Here is a 13,960-nt window from a genome sequence, read left to right on the forward strand (position 1 = left end):
TATGTAGGTCACACGACGAACATTCAAAAAAGACTCCAACACTTCAAAGAAAACTTGTCAAAAAGATGAAAAATGATATCCAAACCCACCAACCATTCGAAGAAAATTTTGAGCTTAGCATTGAGGCAATAGTCGCGATAGCATAGAAAACACCAAGAACCTGGAGCAAGAAACAATTTTGAAAAAGGATTCAACTATTGCAAGCTACAATAATCTATACGGATACCGTACGAGATAAAAAAATATTACTTTTTGTAAGGAAGAAACTTGATTTAGAATAGCAGTATATTGTACACGATGTTTCTATGCCTCACGACACTTAATAAATAAATACACCTATCACACTTTGTACTTCATTCATCTACTTCAATTTTTAAATATCAAGTATGTTCATCATTCCTCAAAAATCAATTAAATGTGCAACAAAACGGCAGATGTGTCAAGCTAGTTTCAAAAAAGATCCTTCCACGCTAGGTAAATGAACTTAGGCGCGGGGAGGCTCTAAGCATCTCTCCCCACCCCAAACTTCTAAGGTTTTGTTAAATAATGCGTGGTGTGTATTGAATTACCAAGGGGCAAAAAGAGATTAAATCATAGGGAAGAAGCCGGGGACCTTCCCCTAAGACCTCTCGTCTCCGTGCACACTTCTAAAGTTGCATTAGGCCTGGGATTTAAAATCCCTGCAAGACTAGCAAAGGGTGTTATAAATTACGATAGCCGCACAGAGGAGATAGAGAGAGAGAGAGAGAGAGAGAGAGAAGAAGAAGAAGAAGATAGCGCGAGCGAGCGAGACACACACCCAGCAAGGGAGAGAGTAGGGTTCGGGAGGGCTTCTGCGTTCCGCGGCATGAATCGTTACGACAGTCGATACTCCGATCCCAATTCCTTCCGGGAGAGGAGAAGGTAAACTCTTGATTTCGATTTCAACAGGAGGCTTAATTTTCTCGCACACCAGAAATTCCTAACAGAGCGCATGTTCGCTGCATGAACAGTGATTTTGGAGGAGGTGGCTATGGAGGCGGTCGCTTCGGAGGTAGTTACGGCGATGGCGGAAGTGGCTCTTACAGTGGCCGTGGAGGCGGCAGTGGAAGAGGTGGTGGTAGAGACTTCTCTAGCTCGAAGCGCGACCTTGACAACATCGCCCTCCCCAAAGAAGATTTCGAGGGCTTGATCCCGTTTGAGAAGAATTTCTACGTGGAGCACCCGGCTGTGGCTGCCATGACAGAGGAAGAGGTCTCTGCTTACAGACGAAGGAGGCAAATAACTGTTGAAGGTCGAGATGTGCCAAAGCCCGTGCGTTCCTTTGAGGAGGCTTCCTTTCCAGGTACTTGCCTGCAGAAGCGTTCTTGTGTTGTCCCTGTAGTTTCTTGGAATGAGATTTAGATTCTGAGTGTCTCTCTTCGCTGCAGATTATGTGCTTCAGGAGGTCTTAAGAGCTGGTTTTACAGAGCCAACACCTATACAGGCTCAAGGGTGGCCCATGGCTCTGAAAGGAAGAGATCTTATTGGACTTGCAGAGACTGGGTCAGGAAAGACACTTGCATATCTTCTGCCAGCTATTGTGCACGTCAATGCACAGCCGTTTCTTGGTAATTTCTTCTCATGGTTGGGATCTTTCTCACTTCGATTAAAGCAACTGAGGATTAGTGTTTGCTGTGATGCTTACGTATTTGGTCTTTCACAATTCCCTACAGTGCATGCTTTCACGTGCAGTAAATGTGAGAAAGTTTAGATGTTATCCTGTTTTGGTGTGTGGTTTTTTGCTATTGTCTTTAGTAGTATGGCAATTTCATGACTTCAAAGCTTATGTAGTGATGTTGCACGTAAGCAGGATTTCCTCTGAATGTCCTAATATTATGTTTGAGGGGTGGGCCCATGGAAGGGAGGGAAGGAAAAAGGTGGACGGACCTTGTGCGAGTGCTCATACCTGTCTGTTTGTCTTTGTGTATTTCTGCCTATGACTATGTCTTTCTGTATCTGCATTTGTGTGTGCATGTCTCCGTCTTTGTGTACCAGGATCATTTCACAATGTCTTAGTGTATGCACTAGGATCAAATCATGAATACTAGTAGCTGAAGAATGTGTCACCACCCAAGCAACCAGAAAGTGTCAATAACAATAGCTCCAAGCAACCAGGACGAGCAGCGACTGGTCATGTGGCTGCTGATATGGTACCATGTGTGTGAGAGATGTTTAGCTAGGCAGAGAGAGGGGGGGATCAGGTAGGTGACGCCAGAGTGGGACAAGACCTGGTATTGTAGGTGAGATGTGCGCTGTTGTAGTGCCAGGTTGACATGGTACAACCAGCCAGTTGGCCAGCAGATTTGGGGTCCCAGCCTGCACTCTCCAAGATTTTCCATATTGAAAGCAGTCCGTCATCTAGGCTGGTTGGCTTGGTACCAACTGCTCCCTGCAAGACAAATAAAATTTAGGGAGAATGGCAAAATCAGACATAAAAAGAAAATCCAGAGATCCAATGCGCACAAGTACAAATTATGAACTCCTACTTGGCATGAGCATGCATCCAAGGGATGGAGGGAAATCCAATTCAGGCAGCATAATGCTTCATATTTTTCTCATCCTCTCCCCCATTCTCTCACATTGGATGAGTAGGTGGACAATGCCAAGGTCCTAGCATATCTTTGTGGATCATGATTCCAACAGTTGGTGAAACATCTTCATATGTCTTCGAGCTTGCATACGTGTCATGACATGATACAAGGCATACAAGCTTCAAAAAGGATTTAGAATGGATTGAGCCATAGAGCCAAACGGCCCACCCTTGTGCTTGGAGCCAATGATAGATTAGGCCAAGTGGCAAGCTCTCATCATAAGGCTTGACATCCCATATCATCAACCTAACCATCTTGGTTTGTCTATGGAGCTATCTAGGATCTAGAGTCAAAGAGTGGATCTTGTGAGAGAGGTAAATGAGCTGAGAGTCGCATGTAGAGCCAACCACCCCGTGGAGTTGAGAGTCCTATGTGGAGCTAACCACACCCCTCCCCCCTGAGGGCACTTGGGACTAGCAATAGATTAGGCCAAGCTTCCATCATAAGGCCTGACATCCCATATCATTAGCCTACACTGTCTCAGGGGGTGGATGGAGGTTAATACGGTTTAGAGTCCAAGAGTGGGCCCTGTGATAGATATTGCACAAATGAGTTAGGCGTCCTATTTTTAGAACTCCTTAACTCCCTTAGACCTAAGATACATTCAAACTACAAGACTCTTGTTTTGTTCAAACTTGTAAGATGCGTGTCACACCTAATGACCAAATGATCAATGGTTAGGTCCTTTACTATAGGCATATCCAAGTATGTGACAATTCCCGTTTATGAAGAATTGTTATCCTCAACATTATCCCTAAGAATGAAGTAAAAAGAAAAGGACTCTTTTAAGTGAGCAGTGAGCATATCAACTCCCATGTAACCTTTGTTTGTAGGTAGTTCTTTCACATGATCAACTATTTGAGATAAATGATTCAACAAGTTCATTGAATGTGATGGTTAAGAATTGATTTAGTTTCAAGGGAATGTTACAAGTTATATCCTCCAAGTATTTGAGATACAAATGGGATTGGTTTTTATTGTCCTAGTCACGATGGGTCCTTGATTTTGTGCTACTCCATTGCCTCGATGCTTTGTCCTTAGATAGTCGTGCCTCAATGCATTTGGAGGAGAACCAAGTAGCTCTAGGTTTGAGTGGCATTTCACCCCTAACCACAACTCATCTATTGAAAGCTACTAAATAGTGAGTGTAATGTGTGTTTGATAATATAAGTATTCAATATATATATATATATATATATATATATATATATATATATATATATATGCGCGTGTGTGCATGTGTGTGTGTGTGTGATTGTGTGCGTGACTCTGAAACTTGTTTTTGTTTTCTTATATTTGAAACTCTTGGCAACCATGGTTTATACTTGCTTAGTTTCTTGGCTTCTCTATGTATCCCTTTTGTATGTAGTAGTTGTGGTGTCAAGGACTACACTCCTACACTTGGTTGATGATATAGGAAACAAGTTCTTGAGGCTTGAAAGTGGAGGCCTTGTTGTGTTGTTAGCCTAAGGCTAATCCTAGTTGAGGGCTAGCTAGAATGGCTCTAAAAATGGTTTAAATGCTAGTCCATCTATATCACAATCTTTGTGTTGACTTGTTGGCATATGAGGATAAAGACAACTTATTGATGTGCAAGGGAGAATCATCATATTATAGTTTTAAAGAAAAATGAGAGATTTTGTTCTTCAGAATTTCATTTTATCACAAATATCAAGAGAGCTAGCTCTATTTAGTGACTCTACGGTCCAATAATTTTGGATGCTTAAGGACACACATTCATATATTCATGTATATGTGCGTGTGTGTTTACTTGCATATGCATTTACCTGCACATGTTCATTCTAACTTTGTTTCCTAATCCAAAAGAGTGCTATATGTTATGTTGCACATGTACTTGGTGGTATCTGGTGCTAGTTGTTAGATTAATATAGTTATCAGATTAAATTTTCAGGGCACCGAAATAGTTATCGGATTAATTTTCAGAATTTAAAGATTGAAAACTAATATTTAATTATAGATAATGTTGGAAAAACTATTTGGAAAGGTTGCCACTTGTTAAAAATGCCCATGCAAGGTTGAAAAACGTCTTTAGAGGTTGGAGAGAGGCATTTTCAGTGTATTCAGCTTGCAAGAGAGAGGGAGGAGATGCTGTTGGTTTGATTTGCAGCCATTGGAGGACCTTTTGAGGCAGCCAGGGTTAGGAGAAGACCAATCAATAGCAGGTGACAGCATCTACAGGCTGTTGAGACAGGGCAGTAGCAGTAAATGATTGGTTTTCTTTTAGTTCTTTGCATCTACAAGCTGTTGTGGCAGGGTAGTAGTTGTGCGTAATTGATTTTCAGTCATTTTTCGCGAAGAAACTTTGAATTTTCTCTTTCTACAACTTTCTCTCTCATCTCCCAATCATTTTACAGCCTTGATCTGAAGATCTCAGCATTTGGACCCTTGGAGGTTGAGAAATTACAAATTTCTTTGTTGTAAACCCTAATTTACAGTAAAAATTAGGGTTTAGCAGCAACCTTGGAAAGCGCGTGAGAAATTAAAAGCTTCAAGTCTTAAGTGGAGGACTAGCCAGTCATTGATTTTGGGACATTTCCATCGTCCATGAAGTGGGTGAAGGCCAATTAAGCCCTTGAATCAAGGGGCAAATCAGATTGAAGACTTGCTGGTCACTTTGGACAACAAGAGGAGTTTGGATTGAAAAGGGGATTGGGAGAATCCCATTGTAAATCGACTTTTTCTTCAATAAAGCTAAAGAAATACCGAAAGGGATGCCAATTTTGGGGTAATCGGGTATGCATTGTCCAAGATCAGTAGGTTAATTTGTATTTTCAGATTCACATTAATTGTTTGTTGTTGTAATTAAGTTGTAATCAAGGATTTACCACCCATCCACGGAAGGAAGGTTGGTTACAACTAGTGACTCACTATTGTATATATCATTCTCGTGTTTGGTATATGGATTCCGCTTCTCGAGCACATCTTTGAGTTCTCTTCCTTTGCACAGTTCTTTTGTTTTCTCTCTTTTGTCTTGTGTTTAACATTTTATTTCAGCTCTTGTCTATGCTTCCATTATTGCACCACTTTTGACATGGTATCAAATTGTAGGATCTAGGTTCGTGTTGTGATTCTTTTGTTGATTACAGATCTTTCTTTTCCTTGCTGATCAATCCTACGTTTTTCAGACTAGCAACTTGTGTTTTCAGCCTGTGCTTAGATTCCAACTTGCAATCGTCAGTTTGCTGCATTGAATGCTCCATCAGCTTGCGTTTTTCATTTTCTATCCCTAACCATGGCTGGGCGACTATTTGTATAGGCCATTTTTGCTGTTTCTAGCAGTTTTTACTTGTTTTTTCTTCATTCTGCAGTAATTGGCCTTCGTTTGTGATCAGATTTTTAGTTGCACTGCATGTGAACTCTCATTTTGTATAGTCTTTGTTGTTGGTTTGGCTATATTCTCTCTATGTATACCTTCTATTCTCTATCTTTCCTTCTTCTCCTCTCTCGATGGCCTCTCTGTGCACTTCTACAGATGATAAGTTGCATGGACTTGACTATCTTACTTGGAGTGCTATGATGAAAGCTTGGTTTGTGCAAAAGTGGAGTTTGATACAATGTATGTGGAGCTATTCCTCTGTCTTAGTGTTCTTTTTTTCATTTCGAAGATTTTGATGAGGATAACCGTGAGGAAGTTGTGCTTACATGGGATTTAGACAATGCACATGCATATTCAGCATTGCTTCGGTGTATTTCTAAAGAAGTTCCATCAGCAGTTACCTCTTGCAGGATATCCCCAGAAATATGTTCGAAGCTTTAGTTGTTGTATGAGACACCTTTCCCTATGGGTGTTGTGACCCTTTATGGATAGCTTTAGCAAATGCAGTTTGAGTCAACAGACACCATTCAATCATTTTTGCTCCGTGTTACATAGGTATAGGATCAACTTCGACACATGTAGTTTGCCCTTTCAGAGACGCATGTAGTGGGAATGGTACTCTACGAGCTCCCCTCGGCGTTTGATGGATTGGGAAATGTTTTGAGGGCTCAAATATCCTCTACACTTGTGCGCTTTACTCATATGGCCTCGATGTTGCTTGAGCATGACGCATCTTGGCGTTTATAGGGGAGGCTTTCGTCTCATTATGGAAGTTCCAATGAGGCCTTTATAGCTTTAGAGAGGGGTGATAAGAAGAAATGTCGAAGGCTTAGTGTTATCATTGTGGTAAGAAGAGACACTTGTGGAAGGATTGCAAGGAGTTTCGAGTCACCTATTCGTTAGACTTTGACTCCGATCCATTGGCCAAGGGGAAGTCCAAGGTGTGGCAGGAATCCACTTCTTCAGATTAAGGGAAGGGTGTGATTGTCCCTTCCTTTGCTACTTTCTAGTCTAGGTGATGCAGTCATCCCTCATGACTCTCTAGTATCAGAAAGAGAAAGAGAGAGAGAGAGTGTGAGAGGGTAGTGAGATGGGACAATTGAGCCTCATCTGTACGGGTATACAAGCACACAGGTTCCAAAGAGGGATGTTCTTGATGCATTGATCTAAGTTTGGTAGGTTCAACTCTTGGAGTTGGGATTGACATCTAGGCTCATGATGAGTTGCGGGATTGGCTCCTAGTCCAAGCTCACACAAGGGGACATTTTGGTGATCTTGGCCAAAGGTGGAGAATCCATGGTTACTTATGTTATGAGGCATTTTTGACACCATGGTTTTGTATGCTATTGGGAGACATTGTTGATAGTCATAGAGATTTGTTATGACTCTTTTCTATTTTCAGGAACTGGTACGATCGACATTGACATTAGTTCTCTCCCATTATTGTAGTGATTTTTTGTGACATTTTATGCCAGTCGGCCAGCATTAAATGTTGGCTGACTAGCTGCCATATTTGGTATATTTTGGGCCTATTTATTCAAGGGCTTCTTCTCCTCATTTAGACATCATCATTCTTCAGGTGGTCTTCTTGTTGGAGAGAGAAGCCAATGCCAGTGCTTGCCCACGCAACCCACTCATTGTTGTATGCGTCATTCTCGTGTTTGGTAGATTTCATTTCTCGAGAGCACCTCTGAGTTCTCTTCCTTTGGAGTGTTCTTTTGTTTTCTCTCTCCTGTCTTGTGTTCATTAATTTATTCGAGCACTTGTCTATGCTTCCATTCTTGCACCACATTTCACATAGGTAACCAAGCTAGACACCTATTGTGGTTAGAAGTCTAGTGATGAGTCGAGGGATTAGTTTTGATTATAGGATAGTGCTCAAAAGTGAAGATTGCATCCATAAAACACCCTTGAGCTAAGTTACATGGATTCTTCACTCTTAAGGTGGAGGTTGTATGATAGCTCAATAGCTTGCCATCATGATGTGCAGTGTGGATTGTGGTGTATGATATGCCAATCTTGTATTAGAGGCTAGCTTGTTAAGGCCTAATCATGCTATCCGGGCAGTTGGAATGGCTTTACAATTGGGAGGTGAGCTAGATGCCAATCCCTCAATATGTGTTGTGTGTTAGCCTAGTAATTGACAATTGGATTGAGTTGCCAGAAGTCCCAAATGTCCAAGCTAAAGAATGTGGACACTCTTTAAGTCTTCCAAGATCTCTCTCCAATTTCAATATTGCCCTTTTGATGGATTTTTTGGGAGTTCTTTCAAAGAGTTAGTCTTCTCTATCTTTACAGTGGAGACATCATACATGCAAAACAACATGATTTGGCTAATCATGCTAATACCAAGTCCATAACTTGCTTCTGGAAGGCCCTTTTTGGAGGCTTCCCCCTTGCCTCTCACTTGGAGATTGATGGCTAGTGGCACCAATGCTAGGCCATGCATAAGAATTTGATAACCGTGCTACATTGCTTTTGCAGCGAACACAATGTAATTGATGGCTTTGTTTGAGCATGCCATCATCTCCATGGAATGTCAGTCTATGAAGTGGTCTCCTTTTGAGCCTTTGGCTTGGGGTCCTACCATAGGAGCTTTGGATCCAGTACTTTGCTAGTATGTGGCTGATCAGGATTCAAGGTATGGACCAAATGAAAAAGAAAAAGCAACGAGGCTAACATGATATCCACATCAAGCAAGAAGATGTGACTATACAACTGCTCTCCTTCAAGGTGTGTGAATTGGTGTGTTTGAAGTTACAAAGAAAGAGTTTGAAGAGCTTTAGACTAGCTGCCTCCAAACTTTAGACTAGCTGCCTCCAAGCTCTTTACAAAGAAAGAGTTTGAAGAGCTTTAGACTAGCTGCCTCCAAGCTTGCCTTTCGATCATTTAGATCATCGGCTAGCCACATCTGGTCAATTTCCTTCTCATTGGAATATCCACCAGGTTGCCTTCGGATCATTTTTATTCATTGACAAGCCAAACCTTGCCAGCTTTAATAGTCATTGGAATATGCGCCCTACCTTCCATTATGGACTCTGCAGAAAATCATGGAGTGGATCCCACTGTTTTACAAGATTAGCCTGAATCAGTGGTGATATCTACTTTCAGCCCATAATGGAGATGGAACAAGTCATATTGATATTGCAGTGCTTCAGCAGGGCACCCGGTATGAGGAGTTGATCATGAAATATGCTTTAATCATTCTCCATTGAAGACTCTGGAAACAAGATGGACCATGTTAAAAGGTATCCCTTTAGGGCTTGGGTTGATTCCATGAATCAAGTCGACCATGCATCCTTTGTTTCTCTTGATTGTCTGATTGTAGCAATTATAAGAAATTGGCTAGCAAATCTTGAATAAACAAGAACCAGTTTTCTTAGTACTGAGGCAAGAAGTAATAGATTCAATGTTCTCAATAGTGCCACTAAATATAGCTAGTATTTCCTATCCTTTCACATGTGTCTGCAATTCTTATTAGGAAGATATACAGATTTTAAGGGTCTTGTAATTTCTCTCTCATTTTATTTGACCTGTTTCGTTTTTGAATCTGTGGCAGCTCCTGGAGATGGTCCAATTGTGTTAGTACTTGCACCTACTCGAGAGCTCGCTGTTCAAATACAGCAAGAAGCTACAAAATTTGGTACTTCTTCTAAGATCAAGAACACATGCATATATGGAGGCGCTCCTAAAGGGCCACAGATTCGAGATCTCCAAAAAGGTGCTTGTGCTCTTTATTCTTCTTTTGTTGATAAGTGTCTCTAGTGCTCATGGGTGTTTCTATTTCTACTTCTGGATCTTTTCTAACGGAATAATTTGGTATGCTGATGTCAGGCGTAGAAATTGTTATTGCAACTCCAGGTAGACTAATCGACATGCTTGAAGCCAGACAAACAAATCTACGACGAGTGACATACCTGGTTCTTGATGAAGCTGATCGAATGCTAGATATGGGCTTTGAGCCACAGATTAGAAAGATAGTTTCACAGGTATATTGACAATTGTAATATTTTGTCATAGGTGTATAAGATGTGTTGGGGAATAATATCTGTGATGTATCTGATGTTCTTTATCTTGGCATATGGGTTCAAATGTAAAAATGTTTGCAGATACGGCCAGATAGGCAAACCTTGTACTGGAGTGCAACATGGCCTAAAGAGGTGGAGTTCTTGGCCAGACAGTTTCTACACAATCCTTATAAGGTAATGTACATTCTTTCTTGACATGAATTGGACAGGTAATGCAGAAAATCTGACATGGTTTTCCTTACAGGTTATTATTGGCTCTGCTGATCTAAAAGCTAATCATGCAATTCAACAAATTGTGGATGTTGTGTCTGAGCATGAGAAGTATCCCAAGTAAGTATGAAAGTGTGTGAGCTGTCTTGCAGATGCATGTGGTGAAGGCTCAGTGATGTAGGTGGTTCTTTTCTCATTCAGTGTAATCATAGCGATTGATACTTGCTGGTTCTCCCAGGCTGATAAAGCTTTTGGAAGAAATAATGGATGGAAGTCGAATACTCATTTTTATGGAGACCAAGCGAGGGTGTGACCAAGTGACCAGGCAATTGCGCATGGATGGATGGCCAGCTCTTTCCATTCATGGTGACAAAAGCCAAGCTGAACGTGATTGGGTTCTTTCAGAGTTCAAAGCTGGGAAAAGCCCAATCATGACAGCAACTGACGTTGCTGCCCGTGGGTTGGGTATGTGTATTCACTGCGTCTTATTGTAAATTTGGTACTCTGGTTTCCACTGGTTCAACATTTGGAGTTTCAAAATCATTCCTGATTTATTTTCTTTAAATAAGACAAGAATGGAAATCAGCGGGCTGCTTGCCAGTGTTCTAAAGGCGAGATTGTGGCGTGGCGGCGGTGCAGTGATACATGGGATGTGGTAAGGAGCAAGCAGATGAATGTTGCCTCTACCGCCGCCATGCTGTGGTCCGCATGTTTGGAGCTGGCATCATTGTGCAGCCCGGCTGATTCCCACAACATATGGCTCATGTCATAGCAAGGTGGGCGCTTATTGCAGAAGTTTAGGACCCTTCCTTTCAACTGGTTGTTCCTATATCAGGTTATCGGGTCATAAATTTAGATTGTCATCTGGATGGGAAGCCGGATTCTGTCTTAGTCATTCAAATCCTATCTTGAGTCAGTAGGGTCTTCTCTGATGATATGAGCCTTTTGACATATTTCAACTCATTCATCATTTGAAAGTGTTTGGATTTCTACTTCTTTTGATGGTCGAATTCTATTCTTGCCAATTCTAATGGTGCAGATTGAATATCTGCAGATGTGAAAGACATAAAGTGTGTGATCAACTATGATTTCCCCGGTTCTTGTGAAGACTATGTGCATCGCATTGGACGTACTGGCCGAGCTGGAGCCAGTGGAACTGCGTACACTTTCTTCACTGCAGCTAATGCAAGGCATGCAAGGGAACTTATTAGCATTCTAAATGAAGCAGGACAGTCTATTAATCCTTCCCTACAAGCTATGACAGGATCTGGTGGTGGTATGTTTGTCTTTCTGGTGGTCGCTGTATCCTGCTTTTTACTTCCTTGGTGTGTAATGTGAAGGTATAAGGTTGTTAACTAATTTTTGAGGCATGACAGGTTTCCGGGACCAACGAGGCCGTGGATTTGGTGGTCGTGGATATGGAGGCCCCACGAAGTCAGGGTCAAACACAGTACCTCTTGGTGGTTCGCGGTCCTGGGGTCGATAGCAGAAGTCGTAAGAGAAGAAAATTGAGAGACTGCAGATGGCCTGATGGCCTTTGAAAGGGTACAGAAGCCCTAAGTTGGTGTTGCAACAGTTCGATGACTGTTCAAGCAGTGCTGGAAGATGAAAAGTTGAAGACTGACTGTTGCACAGTAGAATGGTGCTTGTGCTGATTCCAAGTCTTAATCAACAGTCATCCTCTGTGTCCTCAAGGTGAAAATATTGGAGCTGATGGTATTTAGTCAGTTTGTTCATCTTTAGTGTTGATCAGCAAAGATTGATAACGTGCTTAACACTTGGGAAAGTGCTTTCCAACTTAGCATGTGATTATTCTGGATTTTGTGCTTATAAAAATTTCTCTGGAGGAGGGAACTTTGACGACAGCTTTGACTGAAATTCTGTGTAATGTCTCAATTCGTCTATTCACGTTGAGATGGTTGCTCTGCTGGTGAACTGAGATTAGCAGCCGTTGTCAGAGAGATGCCTGGTGCTAATTTTCATCTACTCACCCTCACCATCAGATGGCTGCTACTTCTATGAACTGGAGATTAGCAATTGTTGTCAGAGATGCATGGTGTTAAATTTACTCAATGTTTTCAGAAATTAGTTGTCTAATATACGAGGTGCTTTGCTTCAGCATCCCCACACATCTTCCCCCCTCGCCCCTCTCTTTCCTCACACATGCATGCAAGTGTGAGTGCACGCTCTCTCTTGGCTTTTGGTGGAATCACACACAAAGTTCAATGAAACTTAAGAAAAAGTACTATATTTGTAAACACTTTTGACAGTTTAGAAATGACCAGTAATTCTTTGTATGCCAAACTTTGTCGTTGCATTGATATAATACACATTCGGAGGCATAGTAATTTGTGAATCGAGCATGATCCCATTTGCAAATACATAGCTTTTATTAGACTGATAATGGTATAGCCATACATTTTTGAGGTAAATCATATGCTAGGACACCATGCAAAAAAGATACGACAGTCCCCTTTCAATGATACATTTTAAACATACAATTTTATGTAATTTGTGGTTTTAAGAAATGGTATTTATATCAATCAATTTGTATGAGAAATAAAGTCTTGCAAGCATTGGATGTGTCTCACTTTTGAACATCCTAGTGACACTTAATAATGTGTTCAGTGTAAGTTTCTAGAATTCTACAGTGTAACGTAGGGGAAAGTTTTCTTGTGGCATTTTTCCCATCACACCTTATAGGAATTGCTCTTGCAGTTATAAACTAAATAAATGTTGAGCTTTCAATCTTATTTGTCTTTTTGCCATCTTGTCATTGATAACCACAATTTGATTAATGATGGACATACTTTAATGACAAGTTTGTGCAAATTGCTTCAATCCTCACTCATTGCCTTTTGAACAACCTAGTGACACTCGATAGAGTTTAAAGTCTCTAGCATTCTGCAATGTAATGCAAAGGATGAAAGTTTTCTTGTAGCATTTCTCCCATCACACCTTATAGGAAATGCTCTTACAGGCACAAAAATGTTGAGCTTGCAATCTTTTTTTGTCTTTTTGCCATCTTGCCATTGATAACCACAATTAGATTAATGATGGCCATACTCTAATGGCAAGTTTGTGCAAATTGCTTTAATCCTCACTCATTGCCTTTGTTGGCATCATAAAGCATGCCCTTTGCTCTTGTTCAAGCTTGACATAGTAGAAACATATCAATCGACTCACATGATATGTTTGGCTCACAGTGGCATGCTACATGTTCCTCATTCAATTGTTATGTAGTAGAAGTGAGTAGTCCACTTGCATGGGAGGGAGGGAGGGAGAAGACAAAGAAGAGGAAAGTGACTTGCTCTATGTTGGGGTATAGGGTCTAGTCAACTGCACATTTGGGTTGGTTAGTGATATATCTCACACATTCAAATTTTAAGATGATTCATAGACCCCCTAATATCACTCTCTCTCTTCTCATGTGCAAGTCTCCCTAATCTAGAAAATCCTCTTTTTAATTGGAAAGTCTTTGTATGCTCTTATATGGAGTATGCACTTGCACGAGAAGAGAGAGAGAGAAAGTTGCATTAACTAGTTTTAGATGCCTTAAGGCAGATAGGGTACATACCAAAAAAAAAGTTTTTGGTTACACTACTTTGGGCATTGTTAGCACAAAAAGGAAACCCATGATAAGGTGTCATTAACACCACTAGGAAATGAGAGAGAGAGAGAGAGAGAGAGAGAGAGAGAGAGAGAGAGCTTCTCATAACTTGGAGTTTGAAAGCGAGTAAATCTAGTAGTAGTACTCTTAGAGGTCTTTGTTC

At 41.1% G+C, this 13,960-nt stretch overlaps 1 protein-coding gene across 5 annotated transcripts; it reads left to right on the plus strand.

Annotated features, from left to right (window-relative positions):
- The first annotated feature begins 684 nt into the window (after positions 1-684).
- On the plus strand, positions 685-12,481 carry LOC148028394 (DEAD-box ATP-dependent RNA helicase 20-like). 5 transcript variants are annotated; one of them, XM_087690209.1, is made up of 10 exons: positions 685-903; positions 993-1,324; positions 1,410-1,589; positions 9,509-9,670; positions 9,784-9,938; positions 10,059-10,151; positions 10,222-10,307; positions 10,426-10,652; positions 10,757-10,963; positions 11,242-11,378. In XM_087690209.1, exons 1-9 carry the CDS (start codon positions 848-850, stop codon positions 10,957-10,959), a joined length of 1,494 nt encoding a protein of 497 aa, XP_087546335.1. In that variant the 5' UTR covers positions 685-847; the 3' UTR covers positions 10,960-10,963; positions 11,242-11,378. The 5 variants fall into 5 exon arrangements, 4 of the variants coding, with proteins under 4 accessions (XP_087546335.1, XP_087546336.1, XP_087546337.1 ...); XR_015692721.1 differs by having other exon boundaries at positions 687-903; positions 10,827-10,963; XM_087690208.1 differs by lacking the exon at positions 10,757-10,963 and adding an exon at positions 11,564-12,481 and having other exon boundaries at positions 690-903; positions 11,242-11,463.
- The last annotated feature ends 1,479 nt before the right edge of the window (positions 12,482-13,960 follow it).

This window comes from Lygodium microphyllum, chromosome 12, assembly GCF_053477565.2.
Source record: "Lygodium microphyllum isolate KBCC chromosome 12, Lygodium_microphyllum_v1.1.10, whole genome shotgun sequence".
Lineage (NCBI taxonomy): Eukaryota > Viridiplantae > Streptophyta > Polypodiopsida > Schizaeales > Lygodiaceae > Lygodium > Lygodium microphyllum.

Bases quoted from the DNA above. Each gene is read 5' to 3' on its own strand.
- LOC148028394 (XM_087690208.1), top strand. From the start codon at position 848: ATGAATCGTTACGACAGTCGATACTCCGATCCCAATTCCTTCCGGGAG. The intron at 1,325-1,409 runs GTACTTGCCTGC...TCTTCGCTGCAG, and splicing joins TGAGGAGGCTTCCTTTCCAG to ATTATGTGCTTCAGGAGGTC. The intron at 1,590-9,508 runs GTAATTTCTTCT...AATCTGTGGCAG, and splicing joins CAATGCACAGCCGTTTCTTG to CTCCTGGAGATGGTCCAATT.